This window comes from Mesoplodon mirus, assembly GCF_964341445.2.
Source record: "Mesoplodon mirus genome assembly, chromosome: 11".
Lineage (NCBI taxonomy): Eukaryota > Metazoa > Chordata > Mammalia > Artiodactyla > Ziphiidae > Mesoplodon > Mesoplodon mirus.
In genome coordinates, this window is record NC_138987.1 from 2,965,744 (window position 1) to 2,987,474 (window position 21,731).

Sequence of the window (21,731 nt, forward strand, 5' to 3'; positions counted from 1 at the left end):
AACATTTTCAGATGTTTGAAGCAAGCTGAACTATTTCAGTCTCATAGGCTTTGGGTCCAAGTCTAGTTCATCAAATTGAGAATGGTGGCAATTATATTTTGGGGAATGGGTAGCAAAAAAAATCAATGGACAAGAAACGTGGTTGCTGTATACCTGCTCACCTACTGTTTGATACAGGTGTTACTTTTCTATGATGGCTAATAAAATATGACCTACTAAAATTATTTGAATAATTACTTATTCAAGATAAGTAATAAATCAAAAAGACAGACCTTTATAAACTTATAAGCAGGCAAGCACTCGTACGTGTGTGTGAGTACACACATACCCTTACATCTATCTTTCTGAATACTTCTCTTTCCAGGTTCAACTTTTTTGAGAAAACAACAACAAACAAACAGAATAATGAGAGCCCTAGAAAAATACATTCCAGTGTTTGATACTTTAAATTCATCTCTCCTTTAAAATGCTTAGTACTGATGACATACTCATTTTAAAAAACTAGATCCCCCATGGAGTACATAAGACATTAACAAAATCTTCATCATCTACTATCCCTATACTTAGACCTTCATAGTAATCTTCAAATTAACCATATGACACTTCATCAGACTTACTGCAGGCATCTTTCAATGTTTCTAGAAAAGATGTTTTGATTTCTTCCTCTGTGGAATGTCCTGTAAAATAGTACTATGAAACAATGTTCTTAAAAGTTCAGTGAAATGGCTGATGATGATAAAGAAATACTTAAGTCACCTGATGAAATCTTGCCAACAATTTGAAATCTTATGTCAAACTACCCTTCAATTTATTTAAACATTTTCTTGCATGAACTAGAATTTAATGGTGAGGACTTTAACACACATTTGAAGCATCTTTTAAAAGCGTCTGACAGGGTGTATCCTTATGTATAGGCAAAATAACAGTTACTACTGTAGATATTCTTGTATTTGTTAATGTTTTAGAGAACTCGGTTTCATTCCCATTAGAAATGAGGAAAGAAGAAAACAAGTAAATAGTTTCACGATTTATAGGCTGATAACACAGTAATTCAATGTGTTAAAGACATTAGTTACTTTATGAAGCAGTTACTCATAACTGCAGCTAGAAAATATTACTGCAAACACAGGATTCAGAGGCCTATGAAAATCTTTGCTGGAAGAAATTTTACTTGATTAACTCATTCTATTTTTAATCTCTGACATTAAGTAGGCTATTTCCACTGTTCGGTTATACTAAATCTGATTAAATTTTACCTATAGGAAGATGCATTGAGAATCACATATGTAACCAAAAAAACTGAATTCTTTAGCTTGTTATTTAAAGTGAGAACATAAAATATCTGATTCATCCTTTTTAAAAAATTCATTTGATTTTTTAATTTAGAAAAGGAACAATAAGCTATTTAAATAATACCTTTGATTATATTATGGCCAGTTAAAGGCAAGAGTGATCTCAGCTTAAATACTTTTTTTCCTTAGGGAGGAAATATTAGGATATTTTCTGTACCTTCAAATTTTGATAGACATATGTATGTTCATTATATGACAGCTCCATGCCTAGAGAAAGGCATTTCCTTATTCTGCCTTAAATCTTGAAGCATAAGCAGTTACAGTAAAACTAACTCAGAGAACTTGCACATGTAATTATCTATTCTCTAAATCTATTCTGTTCTAACTCAATTTCATCACATCACTCCTCAACAGGAAATAGAAGTTAATCTCAATTATAAACATAAAAGAAAAAAATAAGTACAGATAATAGACCTAAGAATTTTTAAATTAAGAAGCTCTCCAGTCTCTGCTAATGTGTTTAAGGAGAAAGAGCTCCATGGCAGACCACTTACAGGAAAGAACTCATAGGGCTCAAGAACGCGTCCAGTATCACATAGGCAGTAAATGGTTAAGCAGTGAATTACATGGATCTCTCTGATTGGAATTCCCAGTTTTCCCATTAAACTTTGCTGTATCTCAGGAACGGCCTCAGCCGTTTATAGTAAAAGAACATACTAAAGTTTACTGTTTGGCTTCAAGATGGCGGAGGAATAAGACGCGGAGATCACCCTCCTCCCAACAAAAACATCAGAACTACATCTACATGTGGAACAACTCCTACAGAACACCTACTGAACGCTGGCAGAAGACCTCAGACCTCCCAAAAGGCAAGAAAATCCCCACGTACCTGGGTAGGGCAAAAGAAAAAAGGAAAAACAGAGACAAAAGAATAGGGACGGGACCTGCACCAGTGGGAGGGAGCCGTGAAGGCGGAAAGGTTTCCACACACTAGGAGCCCCTTCGCGGGCGGAGACTGCGGGTGGCGGAGGGGAGAAGCTTCGGAGCCGCGGAGGAGACCGCAGCCACAGGGGTGCAGAGGGCAAAGCAGAGAGATTCCCACACAGAGGATCGGTGCCGACTGCCACCCACCAGCCGGAGAGGCTTGTCTCCTCACCGACCGGGGCGGGCGGGGCTGGGAGCTGAGGCTCGGGCTTCGGTCGTAGCGCAGGGAAAGGACTGAGGTTGGCTGAATGAACACAGCCTGAAGGGGTTAGTGCGCCACGGCTGGCCGGGAGGGAGTCCGGGGAACAGTCTGGAGCTGCTGAAGAGGCAAGAGACTTTTTCTTCCCTCTTTGTTTCCTGGTGCGCGAGGAGAGGGGATTAAGAGCACTGATTAAAGCAGCTCCAGAGACGGGCAGGAGTCGGGGCTATCAGCGCTGACCCCAGAGACGGGCATGAGACGCTAAGGCTGCTGCTGCCGCCACCAAGAGGCCTGTGTGCGAGCACAGGCCACTCCCCACACCTCCCCTCCCGGGAGCCTGTGCAACCCGCCACTGCCAGGGCCCCGTAATGCAGGGATAACTTCCCCGGGAGAACGCACGGCGTGCCTCAGGCTGGTGCAACGTCACGCCGGCCTCTGCCGCCGCACGCTCGCCCCGCACTCCGTGCCCCTCCGTGCCTCCGGACTGAGGGAGCCAGAGCCCCCAAATCAGCTGCTTCTTTAACCCCGTCCTGTCTGAGCGAAGAACAGACACCCTCAGGCGACCTACACGCAGAGGCGGGGCCAAATTCAAAGCTGAACCCCAGGAGCTGTGCAAACAAAGAAGAGAAAGGGAAATCTCTCCCAGCAGCCTCAGGAGCAGCAGATTAAAGCTCCACAATCAACTTGATGTACCCTGCATCTATGGAATACATGAATAGACAACCAATCATCCCAAATTGAGGAGGTACACTTTGGGAGTAACGATATATATTTTTCCCCCTTTTTCTCTTTTTGTGAGTGTGTATGTGTATGCTTCTATGTGTGATTTTGTCTGCATAGCTTTGCTTTTATCATTTGTCCTAGGGTTCTCTCTGTCCATTTTTTTTTTTTTTTTACTTAAAAAATTTTTTTTCTTGATATTTATTTTTTATTTTAATTATTTTATTTTATCTTCTTTCTTTCTTTCTTTTCTCCCTTTTATTCTGAGCCTTGTGGAGGACAGGCTCTTGGTGCTCCATCCAGGCGCCAGGGCTGTGCCACTGAGGTGGGAGAGCCAAATTCAGGACACTGGTCCACAAGAGACCTCCCAGCTCCACGTAATATCAAACGGTGAATATCTCCCAGAGATCTCGATCTCAACACCAAACACCTCCACTCAACGACCAGCAAGCTACACTGCAGGACACCCTATGCCAAACAACTAGCAAGACAGGAACACAGCCCCACCCATTAGCACAGAGGCTGCCTAAAATCATAATAAGGCCAAAGACACCCCAAACACACCACCAGACGTGGACCTGCCCACGAGAAGGACAAGATCCAGCCTCATGCACCAGAACACAGGCACCAGTCCCCTCCACCAGGAAGCCTACACAACCCACTGAACCAACCTTAGCCACTGGGGACAGACACCAAAAACAACAGAAACTACGAACCTCCAGCCTGCGAAAAGGAGACCCCAAACACAGTGCGTTAAGCAAAATGAGAAGACAGAGAAACACAGCAGATGAAGGAGCAAGGCAAAAACCCACCAGACCTAACAAATGAAGAGGAAATAGGCAGTCTACCTGAAAAAGAATTCAGAATAATGATAGAAAAGATGATCCAAAATCTTGGAAATAGAATGGAGAAAATAAAAGAAGCGTTTAACAAGGACCTAGAAGAACTAAGAGCAAACAAACAATGATGAAAAACACAGTAAATGAAATTAAAAAGAAATTAAAAAGGGAATCAATAGCAGAATCAGGCAGAAGAATGGATAAGTGACCTGGAAGATAAAATAGTGGAAATAACTACTGCAGAGCAGAAGAAAGAAAAAAGAATGAAAAGAATTGAGGACAGTCTCAGAGACCTCTGGGACAACATTAAACACACCAACATTCGAATTATAGGGATCCCAGAAGAAGAAGAGAAAAAGAAAGGGACTGAGAAAATATTTGAAGAGATTATAGTTGAAAACTTCCCTAATATGGGAAAGGAAATAGTTAAGCAAGTCCAGGAAGAACAGAGGGTCCCATACAGTATAAATCCAAGGAGAAACATGCCAAGACATATTAAACTATCAAAAATTAAATACAAACAACAAATATTAAAAGCAGCAAGGGAAAAACGGCAAGTAACACATAAGGGAATCCCCATAAGGTTAACAGCTGATCTTTCAGCAGACACTCTGCAAGCCAGAAGAGAGTGGCAGGACATATTTAAAGTGATGAAAGAGAAAAACCTACAACCAAGATTACTCTACCCAGCAAGGATCTCATTCAGATTTGATGGAGAAATTAAATGCTTTACAGAAAAGCAAAAGCTAAGAGAATTCAGCACCACCAAACCAGCTTTACAACAAATGCTAAAGGAACTTCTCTAGGCAGGAAATACAAGAGAAGGAAAAGACCTACAATAATAAACCCAAAACAATTAAGAAAATGGTAATAAGAACATACATATCGATAATTACCTTAAATGTAAATGGATTAAATGCTCCAACCAAAAGACATAGACTGGCTGAATGGGTACCAAAACAAGACTCGTATATATGCTGTCTACAAGAGAACCACTTCAGACCTAGGGATACATACAGACTGAAAGTGAGGTGATGTAAAAAGATATTCCATGCAAATGGAAATCAAAAGAAAGCTGGAGTAGCCATTCTCATATCAGACAAAATAGACTTTAAAACAAAGACTATTACAAGAGACAAAGAAGGACACTACATGATGATCAAGGGATCAATCCAAGAAGAAGATATAACAATTATAAATATATATGCACCCAACATAGGAGCACCTCAATATATAAGGCAAATACTAACAGCCATAAAAGGGGAAATCGACAGTAACACAATCATGGTAGGGGACTTTAACACCCCACTTTCATCAATGGACAGATCATCCAAGATGAAAATAAATAAAGAAACACAAGCTTTAAATGACACATTAAACAAGATGGACTTAATTGATATTTATAGGACATTCCACCCAAAAACAACAGAATACACATTCTTCTCAAGTGCTCATGGAACATTCTCCAGGATAGGTCATATCTTGGTTCACAAATCAAGCCTTGGTAAATTGAAGAAAATTGAAATCGTATCAAGTATCTTTTCTGAACACAATGCCATGAGACTAGATATCAATTACAGCAAAAGATCTGTAAGAAATACAAATACATGGAGGCTAAATAACACACTACTTAAGAACCAAGTGATCACTGAAGAAATCAAAGAGTAAATCAAAAAATACCTAGAAACAAATGACAATGAAAACACAATAACCGAAAACCTATGGGATGTAGCAAAAGCAGTTCTAAGAGGGAAGTTTATAGCTATACAAGCCTACCTTAAGAAACAAGAAACATCTCAAATAAATAACCTAACCTTACACCTAAAACAATTAGAGAAAGAAGAACAAAAAAACCCCAAAGTTAGCAGAAGGAAAGAAATCATAAAGATCAGATCAGAAATAAATAAAAAAGAAATGAAGGAAACGATAGCAAAGATCAATAAAACTAAAAGCTGGTTCTCTGAGAAGATAAATAAAATTGATAAACCGCTGGCCAGACTTATCAAGAAAAAAAGGGAGAAGACTCAAGTCAATAGAATTAGAAATGAAAAAGGAGAAGTAACAACTGACACTGCAGAAATACAAGGGATCATGAGAGATTACTAAAAGCAACTATATGGCAATAAAATGGACAACCTGGAAGAAATGGACAAATTCTTAGAAATGCACAACCTTCTGAGAATGAACCAAGAAGAAATAGAAAATATGAACAGACCAATCACAAGCACTGAAATTGAAACTGGCATTAAAAATCTTCCAACAAACAAAAGCCCAGGACCAGATGGCTTCACAGGCGAAATCCATCAAACATTTAGAGAAGAGCTAACACCTATCCTTCTCAAACTCTTTCAAAAAATAGCAGAGGGAGGAACACGCCCAAACTCATTCTACAAGGCCACCATCACTCTGATACCAAAACCAGAAAAAGATGTCACAAAGAAAGAAAACTACAGGCCAATATCACTGATGAACATAGATGCAAAAATCCTCAACAAAATACTAGCAAACAGAATCCAACATCACATTAAAAGGATCATACATTATGATCAAGTGGGGTTTATCCCAGGAATGCAAGGATTCTTCAATATACGCAAATAAATCAATGTGATATACCATATTGACAATTTGAAGGAGAAAAACCATATTATCATAGGGAGGTTGGGAGGGAGACGCAAGAGGGAGGAGATATGGAGACATATGTATATGTATAACTGATTCACTTTGTTATGAAGCAGAAACTGACACACCTTTGTAAAGCAATTATACTCTAATAATGATGTTAAAAAAAAAAAAAGCTCTCACATTTCTGGTTTAAAAAATAATTATTTATTTCCTCACTTAATGGCCTCAAGTCCATGCTATAAGTTAATATAATTTAAAGATAGTATTTTGATTAACTCACATTTTAGAAATCTAATGCATTTTGACTTGTAATAATTACCTGAAATTACTTGAAGTTGCTTCTTTGCACAATAACATTTTCTTATGTCTATAACAGATGCACTGCCTGTTTTGTTAAAATCGATTTTCATAAAGGCCTAAATAAAGAGAGAAGTGTGATTTTTTTCTATGAAATCATTAGAGCCTAATTTTCTATTCTGCAGTAGGTTATTTTTGACCTCTAAACAAGACAGTTTAAAGTACTAAACTGGTATTTGAAGGAAGCATCATGAAAACAGGGAGAAAGATAGTGGAGCAAGATATTAGGTAACCTGCACTTAAGGTACACTACCACTTTCTAGCACCCTGACCTTGAGAAAGTAACTTAACCTCTGTTACCCTGGCTTTCCTCTTCTGCACACTGAGGAGTTGGGTAAAAGACCTCTCTCTCAGGTAACTTTCAGCTCTACGAATCACATGAAATTGATAAATGGCCAAGACAAATGACCAGGAGTATTTTGAGTCAAAAAGTAAACCTGCAAATATTCCATTACTAAAATCAATGAGAAAGTTAAATAATTCTTAAATGGGTTTTGTTACTCTATTTCCTGAAATTTAACACTACCTTTCAAAATGCTAGTTGTTTTATCACTCCTCTAATTCAATGCAATTCTGAGGATCATAAAATATATTTTATTGAGAAGAGGAGTGTGTCCATAGAAACGTACAACTGACCAAAAGCAACATCCTACATTTGCAGATGAGTCAAAACTAGAATCAAGTTTGTTTATTCACAATAATGTCACAGGTATGTGGTACCTGTTATGGGCTGAATTGCATCCTCCCCCAAATTCATATGTTGAGGCCCTAATCCCCAGTACCTCAGCATGTGACTGCAGAAGAAGATAGAGCCTTTAAAGAGGTGATTAAGTTAAAATGAAATCATTAAGGTGGGCCCTAATCCAATATGACTGGTATCCTCATAAGAAGAGGAGATTAGGACACTGACAACACAGACTGAGGGATGCCCATGAGAACACAGGGAGAAGACAGCCAGTTAATTACAAGCCAAGGAAAGCAGCCTCAGGAGAAACCAAACCTAATGACACCTTGATCTTGGACTTCTAGCCTCCAGAATTGTGAGACAACAAATTTCTGTCGTGTAAGTCACCCAGTCTATTGTATTTGTGATGGTAGTGCTAGCAAACTAAGTCTACTTTTGTCCTCTATTCCCAGGACCAAGACTTATGAAAGAGACAACCTTCCAGTTTCTACTCCTGATACTCACGCCTATCACTAGGACATGTAAGGTAAAAATATATGCAAATTTATAAATGTTATATGGTGAATTTAACATAAGGTTTTTATTTTGTCTTTTGGCCAGTAAAGATAAAGAATTTGACATATTCTATTGGAGATTTGTACCCGATGTAATTGTTCATACTACCCTATTCACAATAGCTTTGTTTCAGTATTAGATAAATATACATTTTATATTAGGTACATATACAAAAGAAAAAGAAAACTACATTGCTCAAAAGCATGCTCTAAAAATGGCTACCAGAACCTAAGTAATATCTTCTCTCCTACATAAGTCAGAGCTCCCGTTTTTAATTACAATTTAACATGATCATTTGAATCTTCATGTTAACATTTAGCATGCATATTTAAAAAGTAGAGAAACGTGTTTTAGTCATCATCCTAAGATAATGTGCATTGAGCCTTGACACTGGGACAGCTATAATGCTCATAATTTTACATGTAATACCTTAGACCAGTTCTATGAGATAAGAAACTGAGGCTTAGAAATATTTAATAATAGATATAGACATATAGCTATATAGAGCCAGCAATTTATGGAATTAGTAATTTGTGAACTGAAATTTAATTTCAGATTTTATTTTCCTTTTATAATATTTTCCTAGAACATAGGCATATGTTATGTTGCTTTATTACTGGGTAGATTTGTATGTGTATGTGTGTGTTTGTGTTTTACTAAACCCAAAATACATTACAGGGAAAGGAATTTAAAACATTTTCAAAGGTAATTCATTAAAGATTTAAAAGAATGAACCTAAAAATGTATTAAAAGTAACTATTTGAAAGATTACTTCAGGTTACCTTTTGAACAAATGATTTCCTGTATTCATTCATTTCACCTATAATGGCACGCTTGAATTCTCTGTAATCAACCTTGTCATTGCCATAACCATTTAGAATTAGCCACAAAGATTCGAAATCCTAGAAATAATCACACAGAGACCACTGTTACACCTTTAAGTTATATATGGCCACAACAATAATCATCATAATAGCATTTTGTTACATCTGTTGTAGCCCTAGACAAGGTAATGGACTTAATAAGAAAATTCCAAAAAGTTACATATAAATCCAATCAAAGGCACTAAAAAAGCATATTTAGAGGAACTGTGTAGTGGACAGTTCCATAAAGTTAAGAAACATTTAAGAGTGGCAATAAATCACAAATGTATCTTTTTAATTTTTTTAAAATAAAAAATGCTTACCATTCACTTGAATTTGACCATTTCATTATCTTTAATGTATTATATCAGTGACAATTAAGAAGTCACTTCACTTACTGGAATGCCTCCAAAAAGCATTAAGATACTGACTGTACTTCTGCTAGTCTTCATACTTGAAAGTATAAGAGATTTGAATGACTCTAACAATTATTCCATGATTTACACTGAAAGGTGCTGTTTTGAGTAGATCCCTTATGCCAATTTATTCATTTTACCATTGCCACTTACTTCTTTGGTAAATGCACTATTTAATAGAATATTCTATTCATAAAGTTCCTAACAACAACCAAAAAAATACAGCATGAGATTTTCTTAAACTCAGATAAATAGATTTTCAATATTTCAGTCAAGTTGTTAGCTTTAAATGAGAATATAAATAAAACATCTAGCAAGGTGACTGACAAATAATGGTTACCCCCAAAATATTCTCTTCCATTTCCTCCTAATTTTTTCAATTAAAATTTTAATAAGGAAACTTAAGACGCCCTGCCCCCCCACATTTCTCAACAACCCATACATTTTTTTGGTCTGTTGTAATGCCCTGTACATAAAAAGACTTTAAGTTCTATAAAATGAGCTTTTAAGAGTGAAAATGAGCTTAATCTTTAAAATCATATGCAATATGGATAGAAGATGAATTTGCTCACCCAACTCAAGGGATACTAGAATTAAAAGATAATGCTAGAAGCTTAAAAGGAACATTTTTCAAGAATTGAATAATTTACCAAAAGTGACAACAAATTTATATAACTCTTTCTTTCTAAAATATGGTGCAGGATGGAAAATGATAATTCAGTTGAAAAAAAACTAAGGTATATTTATTGATAGTATCTCTATATAAATTAGGCTATTTAGGGGGCATACCAATTTTTTAAAATTTCAAATTAATAGGAATGACTTTGCCTTCCCCAAAACTAGTGCCAGAATTAGACCCAGGTTGGTGATTCTTATGTTCTTGTTTTTCCTTCTCATTGCATGGGCAGTCTCCAGTGATATTATAGAGGAAAAGATAAAACAGGGTATAAGACACCACATCTTTCTGATTTTCTATTGCTGTTTTATTACTATTACTATTATTATTATTATTATTAATGCAAGGAAGAGATGAAGTTAGATAATCCCTAGTGTGTGTCACTAGGTGGGCCACAAGGTTAAACATTGTAAAAAACACAAGACAGGTATGGCACAGCAATGATAAGCAATACCATACTGGCACAGAAGTTTACAATTGATAAAGCATGTAATTTTCTCATTAGGGTTTCAAAGCAACTCTGACTGTAAGTATTATCTCTGGATTGCTCCAGCAGAGTCTGTCTGTCAGAAAGGCCTATTCAAGATCACACATTTCAAATGTTAAGGCTAGAACTTGAACCTTTATCTCATAAATTCAATTTCCAGTGTTCCTCCCACAAAATGTACTATATCTTGTGACAAGACGATTTGAAGTAAAAGAGAACAATGCAAGACAATGCCTTATCTAAACCCTTGAGGTAGACATGTTTCAAATTCATATACACTCAGGATAAAATCCAAACTTCTGAGCATAGCATGCAAAGCTTTAATGTTATGGAACCTGCTAGGCTTATTTCTCTCCATTCTTCTCTTTTCCTTCCTCCCACCTATCTATCTATTTCAACTCATGCATCGTCTATTTATTCAGCACCTGCCAAACGCCAGGTTCTATTAGAGGTATTAGAAGTAGAGCAGGAAGCAAGAAGCACCTTGGTCTCTACCCTGATGGGACTTCCATTCTACTGCAGGCAGAGCCAGAGAATATATACAAAGTGGTATAAAGAAAACAACATGGATAAATGGTATGGAGAGGACCAGGGATCAGATGGGATGCTCCTTTAGATGGAGGTGTCAGTGTAGTGTTCTTAGCAGACAAAACCTGTATGATGAGAAAATTCAGCCATGCAAAGGTCTGGTGGAAGATTACTCACAGCAGAGGGAAAGGTAGGGGTGAAGCCTCTGGGGCAATTCCTGGAACTTGCCACACTCCCTCTCCCCTGGAAGCCTTCACATGTGCTTCTCCCTTTCCTGAAGTAGCCATTGTTGGATCCACGCTCCTCCTCCCCTCTTGTCTGCTTCATTCCTCCTCATCCTTCAAAACTCAGCTCTGACACATACCCACCTCCAGGAATCCTATGAACTTCCTTCTTAACCTGGCTTGCAATTTATCTCACATGTTCTGAAAGCATTCTCTATTTAACACTTATCATGTTGTTTTGTAATCATTTATATTTTTCTTTCCTTTACTTATGAAGACCTTAAGAGTACAGAGTGTGTCTTCTCAGAGTTTAGAACAATGCCCACTTATTAGGCTCTTAATAAGTATATGAGGGAGGGATGAAGGTTGACATTTAAAAAATCAGCAGGACTTGCCTGATGGCTTAACACTGATAACGAGGCATAAAGAACGAGACAAATGAGCTACTAAAATTTCAGTAGAAAAGTGAATAAGACCACTGAAGAATATTATGTCATTCACTGCAGAGAATTATCTGTGGTACATACATTTTCAGACACTTCTAAGTGAAATACTTTTAAAGCTTGCTTAAAATCTTCCTTATCTAAAAGTCCATTTCCTTCCTTGTCCAATTGTTGAAGGTATTTTCTCAATCCAGTCAAAATACGAACACCTCTTTTACATAGCTGTTCGTTTAGCACATCTGTTTAAGAAGAAGAGAGATGGAAACTAATTATTCCTATGCACAAATGTATCAAATTGCAATTGTCTTTCCGGTAAGAAAATTAAAGTTGATATAACTGACATAAGGGATGTGACTATGCAGCCAGATCATACGTATGACTGACAAAAGGCTTTGAAAAATAGAATGCTCTTAGTAAAGGGGGTTATATACAAAATCACATGTAAAATATAACAGAACAATAGCACCACTGTGTGGTGAAAGTGTTATATTTTATATATAGGAAAATAATGGTTCACTTTATCAGCATGAAAATAACCTAAATGTTACAAATAAAATCTTAGTTTTTTAAAAATTTCCAGGTTTCCTCTTCATCTGTCAAGCCCATATCTTTAATCTCTTTCGTCTTTCTCTGTAATTACCAACTGAATTACAAATTTTTGAGTGATCTGCCTGATATCAATTCATCAGTTCAAAATTTCTAAAATAGTTTGAAATCTTCAAACTGTAGGTTATATATTAAATAGCATCAAGGCTTTGGAATGCTATCCTATACTTATACATTTAAAGTAACCCTTTCTTCTAGGAATTTATAAGAAGTTATATTCTTAGGCTCATTCTCTTTGTGGGACAGATTTCATTTGATGCAGTTTGTGCCATCTTTACTTAAGAAAATATAGGTAACTTTATCAGAGCAGTTATTAAATATAATACATTAGAAGAAAAAACAAATGTCACTAGATACAATAGTGACAAATACCATATTGATCATGATAGAATAGAGAAAACTATTTAGTAACAATGGCACCAAGAATATTTGAGAGTTCACGTACCAATCCCAGATAACTTGTAAATCTGTTTTTAGCCTTCTTACTCCCATATCATCTTTATATGATAAATCAGGATTTATCAAAATTTATAAATTATATGTTGACTTCTGTGATTACTTGTTTAATGCCTTCCTCCCTTCTTGACTATGAGATTCAACAAAGGACTTGTCTATTTGAGCCTAGTATACTGTACTGATTACAAGAGTGGATTCTAGAAACAAATCTATAAAATGTTTTACAGTACAAAACCTACATATATTTCACTTATCACCTACAACAACTCTGAAAGTTAATAAAGGAGGTTATTATCCCTATTTTAGATACAAAGAAAGAGGTGCAAGAGTATACACAGTCATATGTCTACTGAATGAAAGGGTCCAAACATAAATCTGGCTCCCAGTCTAGTATTTTTTTTTTCACACTAGGCCACCACAAATCTCTTTAGGATATCATCTAATGCATAAGACAAGTACTATATTGCAAAAATCACTTTATATTCATTTCATGAATAAAACCCATACTATCTAGTACTTTCTAAAATTTTTAAATTCATAAATCATAAAATACTAGTTATTCAGTTAGACAGGATCATTAAAGTAGGAGAAATACTATAGATATTTTTAAATATGTATATGTGTGTATAAATTTATAAAAAGATAGGAAAGCAAATAGGAAATATAAATCAAGTGCCAAAAAACTAAGAAATATCTGGAAAATACTGCTTTACTGCTTACAAAGAAAATGGCTGAAAATTAAAACTACTTGAGAGTATAGTAATGATACACACCTTGAATGGCCTTGAAAACCAGTCTGTCATTGGCTTCATTGATTACATCATCATGTTCCACAGAATCTGTTCTGCAACTGACATGTTTGCAGTGATAAAAATATATTGTTTTGCAATCTTGAGTATGGAAACTCTAAGCTTTCCCTGCTCTAGACTCAAATAAATTCTCAAATAAATTCTCACTCTTAATAAACTCAGAAAATTGGAAGAGTGCTTAGAGATTAATCAAGTCCCACCTTTGCTCCCTGCTTTAATCCTTGGGAGAATTAAATATGCTAAATCAAAAGCTAACATCCTTAAACCTTCCAAGAACTACCTTTAAACATTATATTCAGTTTTGTAGCTATTTCAATGTTCTTTTAAAATACTTAATTAAAACGATTAAATTTAAAAGCAGTTTTATCTTTAAATGTATAAAATGTAAAAATGTTATTTTAAAAAGCAAAAAAAAAAAGCAATCATATTGAGCAATACAGTAAAAAACAAAGAAGCACAGACTTCCTTATAGCCAATTTATGGCAAATGGCCTCTAATGTACAGAGAGTACACCAATTATTGTTATCCTGATTATATTTAGCACCAAAAAACACACCACAAGAATGGCATATATGTTTTCTGTGATAAGAAAAAAGAAAAAACCTCAAAATTCATTTAAAAGCTTTTGATTCATAGCATTGTTTTTTCATTATATGTATTATCAATCAATGAATACCACAAGCATGTGGGACCCAAGACTTTTTTTAGTGCTTAAAAAAAGCATCACACTAAAAATGTGGAAAAAGTTGTTATTATATTGTATTGTATCCCATCTTTTAAAATGTATTACTTTGGTAGCATTTGGTAAAATAAAAGTGTTATAGTACAGGCAAATTAATAAAGTACTTTAACTAACTTAAAATGGGACATTTTAAATTTCTACTTAATTATAACTGTTCCCACACATGGAATGTATTTGAGTACAAGATATAGCACATAAAATGGATATGTATAGCTATGCTTTATTTTTTTTAATATAAATCTTAACTAAAATCAAAATGATTTGATATAGAATCTCATTTTAATATAATAAAAATAATGTTTTCACTTACCTCCAAAATGACAAATGCATGTTTGACTTACCTGAGAGAATCCAAAGCTCTCTGATCAATATTTGTGATTCGAAGTGTAAGCAATGTGTTTTCTTTTATGCTTTCTGGAAGTCTGGGATGATCAGAGCTCAAAAATGTCAAGTTTTCACCCTAAAGAAATGAACAAATTGAATTATTTAAACTATAAGATATATAAGAAGTAAAATACAACTAATACTAATTTTAAATATTCAAGTTTGATTATATCTGATGTGGTATACTTTTATACTAATAAAAAGTTATATTGAGAGAATATTTAGAAACCACACAGGCTTCAGCTAATAATATAGGAAAATAGGAGAACTAATTTCCCAATCTCCCAATTAGAACAATCTTAGATCTAACAATTCATGTGAAAAAAATAAGAACTCCAATTCTTTTTTAGAATCAGAGGAAGAAAGGACAAGTTATTTCAGTGGAAATTATGACACCCCAAAATACAGAAATAAAGCTATTGATCCGCAGAAAGATGTGCTCCAAATTGATGAACTATGACAGATTCATCACCCTCTTTCACCTGGTCTTTTGATGACAAACATTATATAAATGTAAAACTAATTTTAAGCTATTTCGAGCATCAAGGCTTTGGTGAAAAAATTCCCCTCAAAAATCCTTAATCCAAACTTAGAAAATTGTTATTATCTTAATTTCTGAGTGTCTCAAATAAATATGGTCAAATACGGGCAAACACAAGTTTAAAATAAGAGGCTTAATTATCTCTTTTGAAAATAAGGGAAGAGATTTCTCTCCTCTCCTTTTTTCTGGAGCATTTACTTTAGAAAACTTGTAGCTATAAGTGCTTTCTTCACTCTTTGAAATGTATATAAATTTTCTTGAAATTATTATTTAAGCAATTAAAGAGACTACATGATATGTGTAGCAGGGTTATGCATATAAGCATATGTGTGTATACATCCATGTGTGCATAACGGTGCATCTATGAGGTCTGTGTCAGTGCATCCAAAGCAATATATGTATGTATGTGAGTGAACATATGTGGGTGCACTTTTATGTGTGTGTGTCTATGGACACAAGTGCATGTTTCTATAAGTATTATCTTAACAGCTGGCATTACAATTTATTTTAGGGAGTATTTAGAAAAAAGACCTTGATGGGGCATATAGAAATGAAAAACTAAGTTCTAGAGCAACACCTGGAAGGCAAAAGAGACCCAACGCCCCCCAAAAAGAAAGATAAGGTTGAATATTTCTGCACAAAGAAATAGAAGATTATGGGGAAGAGCAAGAGGTGGAAGGAGTCAGAAGATTGAGAGGAGGGCCTTTACCATGGGAAATATTCAAAGGACATATTTTTAAGAATAAGAATGTCTAATAACAAATTGTAAATTCCATACACTGCTGCAATATAAACCTCCCTCCATATCCCCTTCAAAATGTCTGCCACACACCCAAGGTATCATATATATAGTTTGTGTGTGGCTCTTTCTCTCTCTCTTTTTCTCTTTCCCTCTGTCTCTCTTTCGCTCTGTTCCTCCCTTCCTCCCTCCCTCCCTCCCTTCCTTCTTTCTTTCCTTCCTTCCCTCTTCTCTCTCTCTCCCTTTCTCTTTCTCTCTCTCTTTTTCTTGGAAATCATAAGAGGGAGCAAAGCTCCACATCTGGTTCAAGTAATATGGAACAGGGATAGTGAGAACAAATAAATTATTAGAGACAGCAGCTCAGGGCTGGAGGTAACTTTCCTCTCTGGGATAGGCATTAAACATTCTTCCTACAGATTGTGAAATGTGAGTTGGAGCTAGTTTTCTCAATGTCTAGAGGCTGGCTTAATAGACATACACACAGATATAGATATAGATAATAGATACAGATATAGAGCGGATGCATAATGTATTAAATCCAAGTTTGAGATGTAAAGGTTTTCCTCACCCCCAACTCCTCACCCAGCTGGTCACTACATCTTATGATTCTACTGCCTGAAGATTTTTTTAAAAGTTTTTCTGATTAGCTTCATAGCTACAGTCACTCGCCGAATTCAGGTTGTCTCAGCTGCCTTCCTAGATTAATGTAGTTCAATCCAATCTGGTCCTTTGTACTGGTCTTCAATCCATTCCCCACACTGCAACCAGAGAAGTCTTTCTAAATCACAAACCTGATGATGCCACCTCCCTTCATTTCATCCACCTCTCCCCTTTCAGTGACTCCCCAAGACATTTTCGACAAGTCTTTAGCAAAAGGCCACTCTTAATAAGCTCTGACTTGTCTCTCGCCCACCCCCACCTTGACGCAGAGTTCAACAACACTGAACTGCTTTCAGTTCTCAAAACAAGCCATGTCTTTCACGCTTTTGTTCCTTGCACCAGCTGTCTCCTCCACCTGGAAGCCTTTCCCTACCCTCTTCCATCTACGTATCCCAGCCTACCTAGGTCAAGGTTAGATGGCACTTTCTCCAAGAAGCCTCCTTTGACTCGACAAAACTGGGTCATTTCCTCTCCTATCTGGCCCTTCTGACTGTTTCCCATTAGACTGTAATTCCCACAAGAGCAGGGAATGTTTTTAAGTTATTCACAGTTCCATTTCCAGTGATTTAGCCTATGAGTATATTTTTGTTACATGATCACTGTGGATAGTGCTACATTGTAATCATGAGATGACATGAATGTAACAATTTAAAATTTAAGAGCACTATACAAATTCTAACATTACATATGATGGACTCATGCTAGGGAATCCTTGTTATACGCTGTACACCAGGAGGTGTGCAAGGCAGGGAAATCACAAGGAAGATAAGCTAACCAGGAAATATATGACAGCTCCAGAAGCCAAGTGCCCCATGTGGAGAAAAATGTGTGTCCTCAGAAGATAAGCCTGCATTAGGTGGAGAATTACTCCTGGTACTATTGAAGTGGCCACTTACCCAGCGGTATAGCCTGGCAGGGCCTTTAAAAGTACCAAGAGACAAGCTCTTCTGGGCTTATATTGTGGGATTGGCGGTGGCGGAGGGAGTGTTACAGGGAATAAATGCTATGCTTAGATTCAGACCATTGGGATCTGGAGTTGAGAGACAGAACCTCCTGGGGAAATATCAACCATTAGCCAACACAAATGTCCCTGCTCAGGAAGGAGGGGAAAAAATAAACTGGAAACTAGAAACTCTGCTCCACTAGCCCCACAGGATCCCTCAAAATCCAACAACACTGAGTAAAACATATGCGCGCTCACACACGCTCAGCTTACAATATAAAAATCACCAAGTTGGTATTGTTTTCCTTTTCTTTGTCCATGCTGATGACAATAAATGTTTTTTTGAATAAAAGGAAGCACATTTGTTCTAGAAGTTAAATGACAAAAATGTAAAGTTATTCAGCTTCTCTGGGAAGTAATCATCTTGAGAGTTGCAACAACGTTTTATGGCATACCTATTTTTCTCCAATTGCCGATACTCATAAATTGTAAGGGACTGGTCATGAGTAAAAAAGAACCCAACCAGCTCTCTGCAAGCATCACGTCCATTTCTAGAAAAACAGAATAATATCAAAGATTTTCAAGTAGGATACTTTTCATATTTAATAATAAATGGATAGTGTATATCAAGGAGGGATAACAGGACTTGCTCAAATGTGTGGTAATGGGCAAGAGTTATGGAAAACCATGACAGAGCTTGCTGAAGTGTCAACTTAAGTCAGATTTGGATGGAGAAAAAAGCTTTATCTTACACTAATACAAATATGGATATATTACAATATAGGTTACTATTTTGGCATAGACTTAAGATACAGTGAAAGACCTTAAAAAAATGTTGAGCTTGCAAGAAGCCACTCAAAGATAGATATACATTTATTACCTTTTCTCATGGCAAGTTTAAAATCACTGAACAAATATAATTTTTTAAAAACCACCCTACCTTTAATATTCATGTAGAACATCAAGTAGCATTATGTATTACTGAAAGTTTATAAGACTGGATAACAGATTTAAGAATCATCTTCCTTGTCACTTTACATCTACCAATAGTTTAGTGTTAACTTAAGCCATTAAAATGAAATTAAATAAAGCAGCTTACATATGGGTTGATTTTTAAATGGTTTAGAATCTTCTAGTAGTAATATGTACCTTTAAAGATTCACTTGTAAATTTCTTTTTGAAAGACATTTTAAAATCACATTTTAAATAACTTCTAATTGAAATATTTGTCTTTTAGACCTACTTCCCATAATTTTTGTAACATTAAATATATATCACCTAAAAACGTTTGTGCTAAGTTCACATTTTTCACTTAAATGTGACAAATTTAACTAATATTATTATTGCTATTTCTATTTGAAAAGAAAATACCTTTTTATAATCATAGGATTAAAAAGTTTAGTAAAATGACAATTACCTTGATATGATCCTACCATCAAATTGTACTTTATGAGAAAGCATACTTTTTGTTAATGTAGACTGAGTTCTTACCCTGTTAGGAAATACAATTGTTAATAATTATATTTAAATTACAAATTTAAATTTGATGTAAATGATAAAATTACCAAAAAAATTAATATTTTGAAAATGCATATACTGGATAAAGATGAGGTATAAACCTCTTTTTATTCCAGATTGCTAGTTGTGGCAGACAGAGAAGAAATAACCCAGAGCTATGGTATATAATACATGAATGACTTTAACGTTAGAACTTATATCAAAGTGCTACAAAGTCAGTACGGAGCAGAGATAGCACATTTGTGCCTGGCACAGTTGCAGGGCTACCCGACAGCCATTTCTAACCCTCTTCTTTGCCCCTCTCCCACCACAGAATTTGCTTTCTTAGCCTCTTGCAATTAGAAGTGACTAAGGGACCCAGTTCTTCCAGTAAACTTCCAGGAAAGACTTTCTTTTGTCCTCATAAGAGAGTGGCACGGGAAGAGTTCCTGCCTGTGAACATGGCAGGGAGATGATGCTAGGAGCCATTGCAGCCATCAGGCAGCCATGTCGGAGAGGCCAATACGATCTCAGGGAAGCCAGCCCAGAGCTGCACCTCACTGAGCCACTGAACTAAAACCAACTTGCCTACCTCCAAGCAGCTGGTTGTATAAGGAAAATAAATCGTGACTTGTTTAAGCCACTGTCAGTCAGGTTTTCGGTTATGAGTAGCTGAAAACATTCTTTGCCAAAATAGAGTAGAGAAAAAGAGTGCTGGATGAGGTTCCAGTCTTGGCTATAGTTCTAGCTGTGAAACTCAGATCAGTTATTTAATCTCTATGGCCTTTAGATAGCATTGAACTATCTCACAAGGACTGCCAGTCCTAAAATTCTGTTTCATAATATAAAGCAAAACCCAATGACACACACTTTGACACCCTACGACCAATAATCTCCTTTATATTAAGAAATCTGAAGATTCAGTGATGTTTCTTTACTTCCCTTCCTAAGTAATTTTATGATATTCCCATAAAACTGTCGGTATAATGAAATTGCAATAATGTAAACAGTAAGTCTGTAGCTCATTGAGATCTTGAAAAGTTATACCTTTATTAAATCTAGGTCTCTATGAAAGGTAAGCAGGATATAGCAAATAAGAATCTGTAAACCACATGAGAGTTTGTGAACACAGAGTGGAGCCATGAAAGCTTGGTCATCTTAATTCAGTTTAATCCGTTAGTATTAATGTGTTTATTGAATGCCCACTATGTGCCTGAAACAATTCTAAATGCTGAGAAAATGAAAGTAATAGCAATAGCTACTATTTATTAAGAACTTCTTACACACTAGTCTGTGTTAAAATCATTTTAATGTGTATTGGTTCACTTAATGCTTGCAATAGCTCTAGGAAGTAAGTACTATTATCCGCATTCTAAAAATAAAGTTTACAGAGTTATACAGTTAGCACATGGCAGAGTCAAAGAAAATTGCTCATAACCATTACATTATATTGCTTCTCGAAGGTAAACAGGACTCAGTTTAACAGTGATAGGTTGACATAATAGCTTCAAGGAGTCTAGAGTCTTTTTGAAAACATAAAAGAATTAAATCGGCATTTATATTATAAAATGGAAAGTTCCATGTTGGGGTTTTATGTATCCAATAAGTAGCACCAATACTTCTCCAAGTTCGTAACCAACAGAGAAATAAGAATCAGGCAGATGAAGACTTACATATGAATTTTATTATTGATAAAGCACTTGGAAACCATGGCTTAGAAATGTAGCAACAATAACCTAAGTCCTTAACACTAGAATTAAACAGACTAACCCACTCATTCCAGCTGGGGAGGGACCCTGTAAAACGTAGTGCATAGGTGAGAATGTGCACTTCTGCAGACAGCTGGCTCCTAAGAAAAAGAGAGGAAGGGCTGCGCTACACATGCCAATTCCTGCTTCCCACTCTATGAAGCAGAATTTTCTCCTCCTCCTCTGGGAATAATGAATAAGGGGAGTGAAGCCTATCACTGCAATAATTGTAAGCAATACCCCCATAGGACTTTTCATAGAACTAGACTAGCTAAATCTAACATTTATATTGAAGAGGAACGAGCCGAGTATGCCAAGACAATATTAAAGCTAAACAAGCTTTAGGTATTTAATATATAATAATACTCATTAAGACAGGATAATATTGGTGCAGGAATGCATAACAGGTAGATGAGACTGAAAAAAAAAGCCTAGAAACCAACCATACATTTATAACAACTTCACATATGACCTAAGTGGCATTACGAGGCAGAGGGATGAGTTGGTGGTAGGGAGAGATTTTGTGAAGAAGACACAAAGGACACTAACGATAAATGGAAAGATTGGTAAACTGGTCTATAATAAATTTAGCAACTCTTGTTCATCAAAAGACATGGTCAAGAGAATGAAAAGGTGACCACAGGGTAGGAAAAGATACATCCAATAAATATAGCTTAAAAAGGACACATAACTAGAATATAGAAATAAGTTCCACA

At 35.9% G+C, this 21,731-nt stretch overlaps 1 protein-coding gene across 1 annotated transcript; it reads right to left on the reverse strand.

Annotated features, from left to right (window-relative positions):
• Positions 1-501: 501 nt before the first annotated feature.
• CAPS2 (calcyphosine 2) lies at positions 502-19,566 on the reverse strand (the record flags this gene model as incomplete). Its single annotated transcript, XM_082636303.1, is given in 11 exon segments — positions 502-588; positions 592-677; positions 6,976-7,072; positions 9,036-9,155; positions 11,975-12,129; positions 13,726-13,796; positions 14,845-14,963; positions 18,044-18,137; positions 18,226-18,321; positions 19,188-19,262; positions 19,556-19,566. Coding segments are annotated over 11 exon segments (1,011 nt in total).
• Positions 19,567-21,731: the final 2,165 nt, after the last annotated feature.